The sequence below is a fragment of the Accipiter gentilis genome, chromosome 32, assembly GCF_929443795.1.
Source record: "Accipiter gentilis chromosome 32, bAccGen1.1, whole genome shotgun sequence".
Classification (NCBI taxonomy): Eukaryota; Metazoa; Chordata; class Aves; order Accipitriformes; family Accipitridae; genus Astur; species Astur gentilis.
Genome location: NC_064911.1, coordinates 9,934,777 through 9,944,007, shown reverse-complemented (window position 1 = coordinate 9,944,007; position 9,231 = coordinate 9,934,777). Strand labels below are relative to the sequence as shown.

Sequence of the window (9,231 nt, the reverse complement as noted above, 5' to 3'; positions counted from 1 at the left end):
TGCAGATATGAGAAAACCTAAACAGATATTCACAACCTGCTGTGGTGAGAGGAGCTAATGGAAAGAGTTAACGCACAGTCCCTGAGGGGAAGGGCTGAGCTCAACTTCGATGACTCTTATAGCAGAGGAAGGTACCATTAACACAGGCAGCAGCTGTTCTCCCTCTGCTCCAGGGATTTCAGTACCACCTCTGTTTTGTGCTACTTTCTTATGTTACCAAATTTCTTTTAAAACTCCTGCAGATGTAGAAAAGTCACTACATTTTATATGAATAATGACCTCACGTACCCTGCGTATAAAATTGGTATTAAAAACATCCACTTACGTACAAGCAAAGCTTATGGAGGAAAGGCTTTATTTGCACAGAATTACACAGTGACAGTATTTTAAATTCTCTTTCTTACCAACTTGATACTGAAAATTTCCTAAGGAATTTGATGCACAAGCAAAAAAGTTTCAGAATATGCCCAAAATCCACTTTATGAACCTGCTACCACAATGACCTGGTTTCTGTGTATGATTTCTTTGTACCCACGCTGGAGTTTGTGATCTACACAAGAGATCTCTATGAAATCCTCCAAGAAAACAGTGCCATCTTTGAAGTACAAATTCAGACTTTCTAAATCCTAACGTGATTTTTAGTGACAAAAAAATAAATCACATACTAAGAGGCTCCAGAAGCAAAACCACTTATTCTGTGAACCCTGAGTAAGATGAGCATGCCCACCACTCATATTCAAGCTTCATTCCTCCTCTTTGCTTCCCGCAATAAAAAAAAATTTAATTTCACATCCCTAGCAAGACTTCAGCCACAGACAGTATTTACCATACTCCAACCCGATCTAAGGCTTGTAGATTTCATTTACGAAACACACAATTCTCCCTTAAAAATACAGGTTCCCTTCAGCATGTCTGTCATGTGAAAGGAACTTTAATACAAGGTAAGGTGTAAGGGATGTCATTTTGTTTGTTTCAGTTTGAGAAATGTTTCTTCATGATGAATAGAAAGGTGACAAATAACTTGGAAGGGGGGAAGGAGACTCTGCTGGATTCTATGCAGAAAAAATGTCTCAGACATGAAGAGAACTGAAAAGCAGAAAAACTGCTAGAATGTATCAACCAGTGTAAGTTATCAGAGGCAGCTGCCAAACAAAAGTGAAGGGACAAGGATGAGATAAAGGCAGAAATTAATTTATTTATACATCATTATTGCAGACATTCAATAATATTTCTTTAGAGAAAGCTTTATTACCCTAAAGCAGGGAAAGTAAGGATAATTTGAGATTGTTTTTCCCATCCACTGCTCGTCATGCAACTACTTTAACATGGATATTATCCTTAAAAATTGTGCGTCACGTCAGCGGATATTTTCTCCTTCAAGACCTTTTTAGCTATAATGGGCCAATGGATGAATTTTTCAAAGTGCTAGTGTCGTGACAGTTAAGATGTATCCTGCTGCTGACTGATACTCAGAATGGCTCTTTTGTGAAAACAGGATTCTTTGAAATGGAAAACCAAAACACTAATCTTTTAATTAATCCCAAGCTAAATTAAGATGTGGAAGATGCCTATTCCCTTGACAGCTGATCCTGGCTTTTAGTTCACAGATACAGGCCTGAGCACATAAACCTTGAACCACGCACAAATTCTTCTCTACTCCCATTCTTTGTCCACTAGATATACTGCCACTGCATCTGCTATATCCCTACAACACACCTGCCCTCAGCTTCTGAAGGGGCCTTTAGTCTCTTTTTGCCCCCATGGAAATGATTTGACACTGGTCCACTGGGAAGACTGGTTTCAGAATACGTCTGCACAGCTCTCCAGCTGAAAAAGCCCAAGAAAATGCTCTTGTGTCTCAGGCCAGGCTGCTTGTACTCCGTTAGCCCTTCTGCAGGCCCCTCTCTCAGAGAGGGCATGGAAAACCCTGCAGCTGGGAATCAATTGGCATCGTGTCAGCATTCACTACGAGTGTGAACAGGACAAGCAGGTGAAAATGTTTCCATTGGTCCATATTGTATTTGATACTATGCCCTAAATTTAAACATTTCTGATTTGGTTTTTTTATTTGCCAGTTAATTTTAACACGTTCTTTACCATGGCCCCAATGCCATCGAAGATATTATGTAATTCTGTTTCACACATAAATGCTGGGGTAGTCACCACCTTGTTCTTTGTATCCACATGAGCTTCGTAAAAGGGAGTTAAGGAAAACACAGCCTACATCTCACTTGCAGATGCTGTCTGCAAAATAAACCATCATTGACAAAACCTCACAACTCCACTATCCTATAAAAAAGCACCTCCAAATATATTATACCACCCAGCTGTAAAGACAGCTGCAATGTATAATCCAAGATACTAGAAGCTATTTTTGCCAGAAATACAAACACTGCAAGAGCAATCTGTGGGAATGCTCAGAAACACAAGAAAGCCTACAAAATTTACTGACTGTCATAAAATGTCTCTGAGTACAGTTTGATTACAGCATCAGCCTTCAGGAAAAGAAAAAAAAATCTCAGAGAGAACTGACCAATTGTAACTCATGCCAGTTTTATGTGCAAATTCACTCAGCATTTACTGCATTACTGGGTGTCCAAGGGAGTTCTATGGCAATGACTGAAAACAACTTCTAACTATACAGCTGCGTACAGAAGACAATGTTTCTAATCATGCACCGTATTACATGCTACCCACTATATACTGTATATTCCCACTAAACTGTAAGTGGAAAAACATAGATCCTGCATGTATTCATTACTGTAACAACACATTACTAAACTGTCTCTCAACATGGAAATTAACAGGAAAGGATATAGTTACTTCTTTCACACAGTGCTTTCCTCCCAGTTCTTTAATGGCTCCTGCAGTCCCAGCATAAGGCCACTTGCCACCTTCCTCTTCTTCATGGCCCACAGTTACTTCAGCACCAGAGAGAACCTTTGCTGCCAACACTGGTGAAATGCAGCAAAGACTGCAACAAAAGGAATTACAAGGGCACACTTTCAAAACTTGGTCGCAATTGAAAGGATTCAAACAGACATGGTCTTACAAATCTGAAAGACATCACATGGCAACTTCCACTCAGCACTTGCTTAGCTGCTTCTTTCATAAACACCTACACACGCATGCATCTTGAAAAATGCATTTAAAAAAGTAAGTTACAACTGATAAAAAAACGAAGATGTTTTTTCTAGTTCCAACAATAACAGCTGCACATTTCAACAAAACATATGTTGTCTCTACGCTCGCACTGTCAAACAAATGCCCCTCCAACTAACATACGTACCCAATAGGTTTGCCTGCTTTGTGGAAGTCTTTCAAGACACGTTCAACTTCTCTGTTCACCTTGCAATCTTTCCCATCAACAGCAAAGGTAGATCTGCCACAACAAGAAACTTTATACATACTTCAGTATAAACCTACAAATAGAGATGCCTATCTGCCCTCAGACTGGCCCTCAAGGGTCATCACAAAGTTAATAGCTTCTAAAAGGTGGTTGAAAAAGCCTGTAGTTGACCACCAATGCTTTAGCCAAAATGACTCACTTCTAAGGCTTTGGTATGTCAGAAAGTTCCTTGCTTGATATAAACATCTAGAAATAAGAATTATCAAATGACCTTTCTAGGATTACTGAGAAGTGGAACAACATTTTCAAAGAAGAAGTATACGTAAGAAGAAAAGGGAAATAACATTTAGGTTTCTCAAAGCCAACAAAATGGCAGGTCAATAACAAGATCATCAGTATTCCACATGGCTAAGACTTTTTTTTTTTTTTTTTTGAGCTAGCTGTTGTTTTATCGTTACTAATGCAAGAGGGGACTTTTTGGTAGGCGGACATGAAGAAACAGAATAATAACACTAGTAACACCTGAAACTATTGAAGTTTTACCCTCACTTCCCTCAGTCAGGCCCAAAAAGAATCACCACAAGGGTGGGGGGAAAAGGACTTCTCGTGCATTATCTAAACTCCAGAATTCTCACCAACATTGTTCAGAAAATTTAAAACATGATAATGCCAATAAGAATTATGACTGGAAACCATCATGAACAGGACAACTTAACTCCAACACTTTGAAAGGAGTTTTCCTTGTTAAGTAGTGGTCATATGTAGGAAATAAGGCCATTTGTTGCTTCGTCATTTTATTGTGTGAATCATAGTTGATTACGAATAGTTGATCGTGAATATTTAGTTACGGAGTCTAATGCTTAGTTGGCACTCACAAGTTTTTAGCAGCTCCAAATCCACCAGGGAATATCACAGCATCATGGTCTGCTGTAGTGAGCTTAGCCAGGCTTGCAATTTTACCACGAGCAATCCTTGCAGATTCCACTAAAACGTTCCTTGAAGAACCAGAAATAAAACAATGAAATGAATTAAGCATTTGTGCACAGAAGAGCATAAAGAAAATTTTGGCAGAGGAAGAGAAGGGGGAGGAAGGGAGGAAGCAAGAAGAACAGTGGTACTCAATAACTGAAGCTATCGATGCTTCTGAAATACTACTACTGGAAAACACAGGCACTAAGAGACTGTGTATCATCAAGTCCAGAAAACTTGTTTAGTATTTTCTTTTCAATCAAAATACCAGCTAGCATAAAGCTACTAAAGCCAGTCAGCAAAGCGTTATAAGTGCAGTTAGAGGCTGCTGTGTCTGAAGAATGCCTAAAAGACTGAGGCTCAGCAGTCATGGAAAATACATTAAACACAGACTTTACCTTGACTCAGCTTCAGCTGGTTGCCCTTTACTGTGGTCAATGACATGCATCTGTGGAACATCTGGAGCATACATCTGAACCTCAGCTCCCCCACGACTAAGGTGTACCAGTATGCTACAAAAATGGAGATAAAACGTGCTGAAAACCTATTAAGAGAGGCCTTATCTGGCACCTAAATCTTGCTACAAATATTCCACCACCTGATTTTGAAAGAGGAAAAACACACACCCTACCAAAGCATACTGAGCATGTAGCAGCAATATCCCTGCAAGTAACACCAAAGTGCAAAGCAGAACAGAAAGTCAGTTTGGAGGCAGGGTCAGGTAAGCTAGAGACAAGTTTCATGTTCACTGCTCTTAGGCAGGCAACCAGGAACAATAAAAACTTTCTCACTGCAAGTCCCCAGGTGTTATGGAAGAGTCCCATGATTAACAGACCTACGTGTACATTTAATCTAGATCTAGGTGAAACATCTCTTAGCAATTAACACTAAGAGTTAATAATTCAACTTGAGTATTAACAATTCTAGTGTTAGATTTAGCCCCAGGAACAGAAACTCAAAGTGATTATGAAATGAAGTCTTTACTTAACTCTCTTGAGATTGATTCTGGAACTCTGAATTTCTGTTTCTGAAGGCAGGACAGTCTCTCCCAAACTCACTGCTCTGGCATCATGTGCACTGTGCTGCATCTTTGGACAATCACTGAGTACTGCAAGAACACAGCCTGAGGTCCCCATTATGGTATAAGAAAACTGTGAAGCTTCATCATACATCTTTCAGGGCAATCTTCATGGCCACAGAGAGCAAAACTGAATTCAACAGACTGCTGTAACGTAAACAAGACTTTTCTAGAGCACAAAGTTTCATAAAGCAACTTACGCTGAGGCCTCATGGATTTCTGTGCCATCGTAGACACCACAACCAGATAGGACCTGCAGTAAGAAAATCAAGACAGTATTTCAGGTGATAGAAAACTTCCTACAGGATCTTTCACAAGCCTTGTAAGATTTAAAAAACAACAACAACCACCACCTTCCCCCCCCCCGAAAAAACAACTTAGCAACAAGCTCTTTACTAAGCCAGCCAACATCATGCTATTAGCACTGGTGTCACCATTTGGCATACTGCAGAACTGGCAGTTCCTATTTATAGCCATCCATCACAGACAGGTCTCAGAAATAACTACTAGTTATTTATTGGCTTTTGCAGTTATTCCTCAGAGTTAATAAACTGACATGATATCCTTAGGTATGTTTTTATTGTGCGCACAATGGATTATTCCAAGTGTCATTCGTCTATTTATGAAATATCCATATCTGTGTTAAACACCTTCTCATCCAGATGTACATCAAACAGAAGTGGGATAGAACTGCACTCCGAGGATTAGGATAAACTATTTTACCTGCTGCTGTATTTTGTCTGAGGATCCACATCAGAGATCAATAGCTAAATCACTTTTAATCTAATTATGCTATATTAGCCATACCTTTCCTCACTACTATGGTAATAATACTTTCAGTTTGTTTATATACACTGGAGAATAAAAAGCACAAAGCAATCAGCTACCCTTGTGTGGGTGAAGAGAGTCTTTCACAAAGTAGAAGAAAAAACATTTTTAAAAAACCCAGAAAAAAAGCGACTGTAAGAACAAAACAAAGCCAAAAAACCCCAAAGGATTATCTAGTTCCTGTAGGTATACATATGAACTCTTGTGGGTTTTCTTTGTGTTTGGTTGTTTGTTTTGAAAGAAAAGAAACCTGTGAAAGACAGTCCATTTAACAACTTTACTCCCTTCCCTCGTGGTTTTATCTCAGTTTTTCAAAGCTTGAAAGTTTTTAATCACAGACACATGAACAGAAACTCGCAACTGAAACTGTCTTAGAAACGTTGGACTCAAAGGGGCTTTCAGATCACAACACCCAGTCCTCTGCTCTCGCAGGCATGAAAACCTACTATCACTTCACCAAATGAGTAAGATCCATGGACATTCTTCTGTCCGTGTTAATACTAACTACAGTTTTGCTGCTCTGATATTTATTTAAGAGCCACCTCGTCCTTTCCAACTTTTTATTTAGTCTTTCATTTAATTTAGACTGAATAAGCATACAAGCAACTGTGCTGAAGTTATCTTCTGTAAGCAATATTTTTAAAATGTTTTTGAAACTCACTGAAACCAAAGCACTAAAACACCATCCTCTTCTGTGATTTCAGTGCCTGCTTGGTGACAAATCTGTCTTCTACCATAGTCAGAAATTTATATCACTAATGCCAACAACAACATTTGTTTTCCACTCTTTATTTAAAAAGCCATCCTTTGCTAAAATGACAGGATTCCTGGTAAGTTACCTTTTAGACATTTGGACCTGCATTCTGCCTATTCCAGAACCAACTCTTCCCCCCCAAACAGATTTCCTCGTGCAGGTAACGCCTTCTTATTTCTTTACATTTTATGCTGTCAAGACTATACAAAGCTGGAACTTCAAAGCCTGTCCATTTTACTCCAAAGCTGTGTATCCATTTGAGATGCTATCTACAGCCTAAATTTTCCTTTGGTAGCCTGTAGCTCCTCCGCCTCACCACTTTCTTTTATATTTTTAACATGCTCTACCTCCTTTGTGCAGAAGGGCATAATCCAGTTTAAATATTTTCCTGTTGTCCTGGTTTCAGCTGGGATAGAGTTAATTTCGCTCCTAGTAGCTGGTATAGTGCTGCATTTTGGATTTAGGATGAGAATAATGTTGATAACACACTGATGTTTTAGCTGTTGCTGAGCAGTGCTTACACCAAGTCAAGCACTTTTCAGCTTCTCATACTGCCCTGCCAGCGAGGAGGCTGGGGGGCAAGGGGGGGGTACAAGAAGCTGGGAGGGGACACAGCCAGGACAGATGACCCAAACTGGCTAAAGGGGTATTCCATACCGTACGACGTCGTGTGTGGTATATAAACTAGGGGGAAAGCTGGCCGGGGAACTGGCTGGGCACCGGTCGGTGATCAATTACACTGTGCATCACTTGTTTTGGGTATTCTAATTCTTTTTTTCATTATTATTTCCACTTCCTTTTCTGTCCTATTAAACCGCCTCTCTTTCAACCCAGGAATTTTACTTCCCCCCCCATCCCACCGACGAGGGGAGGGAGGAGTGAGCGGACTGGCCGCTGTTCGCCTGCCGACCGGCCTCAGCCCCCCACCCGTGCGCTGCCAGCGCCTCCCCCGCCACACCGCACATTACTTCACGTCCAGCTCCTTCTAACAACTCAGCTCCACAGAAGCCACTTTTTTAGGCGTTTCCCACTCCTGCTCTGGCTTCCTCGGAGTTACTCAATCCTACACGCCTTTCTCTCCTCCATTTCACCTTCTCCCAAGGCCTCCCTCGGCCCGAAGCCTCCCGCCTCCGCCGGAACGACCCCAGCTGCGGAGGGGCCCTGGCACCGAGCTGGGGGAGGATGAGGACAGCCAGCCAGTAAAAAAAAAAAAACAAAAAAACAAACAAACAAACAAAAAACAACTCCCCTTCTCCTCAGAGCTGCTGCGCTGCCCCGGGTCGTTCCCCCCTCTCGCCCAGCCCGCGGCCTCCTCCCGCCGTTTAACTCACCACAGCGACGCGGGCGGGGCGGCGGCGCCGAGCGGAGCAGTGGAAGGAGGCGAAGGGGCCGCCGGGCGCTGCCCGCCACAGCGCGGTGCCCAGGGCCGGTCCGCGGGAGGCCAACATGGCCGCGGGCCTGGCGGGGGGAGCGGGCGGGCGGGCGGCGGAGCCGGGCAGGCCGCGGGGCTGAGGCGGGGGGGGGAAAGGAAGGCGGGACGGGACGCGCCGCTGCGCCCTTGGCGGCGGCGGGCGCCCTCTGGAGGCGGGGAGGGGCAGCGGCCTGCCCGGCCCTGCGGCCTGCCCGGCCCTGCGGCCTGCCCGGCCCTCGGTCCCTTCCCCGACCTCACCGAGTAATAGTTAAAATAAAAAAAAAAAAAGAAAGCAAAACGCGAGTGGAAATAAACCCCTGGGGTGGGTTTTGAACACAAGCCCAGCAGCAGCAGGCGCCTTTTGCAAGTGAGAGGGGGTAGGCGCAGGGCGCACACCGCCTGAGCGCGGCAGGGGAGCACAGCGGTACCAGAGCAGTCCATAAAAAGAGGATAAACAGCAACAGCTTCCTTCCTTTCTTTCTTTCTAGGACCTCGTGAAATAGCGTATTGCTTTCAAAAGTGAAGGATGACAGAAACATTCAGCAGTCCCAAGCTTCATCACTGGTACGTAGTGTCAAAGCCAAACTTCGGGACCTACCAGACTTAAACCCTGGTGTTTAGTTTTCATTACTCTTCCCATGAATACAGAAGGCACACTGGAACATTGTATCGGCTTTCATGTGCATCATAAAATTTGTCTTGATTACCTAAAAGCTTATTATAGCTCAAGCAAAATAACCAATGTGAGTAGAACACATCCTTGTATACAAGAACCAGTGCAACACTACCCCTCTCGCCTCCTCTCAAGGCTCTTGCACTTTCTAAAACATACTTCTTGTGAA

General features: G+C 42.7%; 1 protein-coding gene across 1 annotated transcript; it reads right to left on the bottom strand.

The window, feature by feature from the left end:
* Nucleotides 1-1,175: 1,175 nt before the first annotated feature.
* On the bottom strand, nucleotides 1,176-8,478 carry GATD3 (glutamine amidotransferase class 1 domain containing 3). The gene is made up of 6 exons (XM_049834950.1): nucleotides 8,310-8,478; nucleotides 5,597-5,649; nucleotides 4,717-4,830; nucleotides 4,225-4,344; nucleotides 3,290-3,382; nucleotides 1,176-2,974 (listed from the first exon to the last, which is right to left on the bottom strand). Exons 1-6 carry the CDS (start codon nucleotides 8,424-8,426, stop codon nucleotides 2,758-2,760), a joined length of 714 nt encoding a protein of 237 aa, XP_049690907.1. The 5' UTR covers nucleotides 8,427-8,478; the 3' UTR covers nucleotides 1,176-2,757.
* Nucleotides 8,479-9,231: the final 753 nt, after the last annotated feature.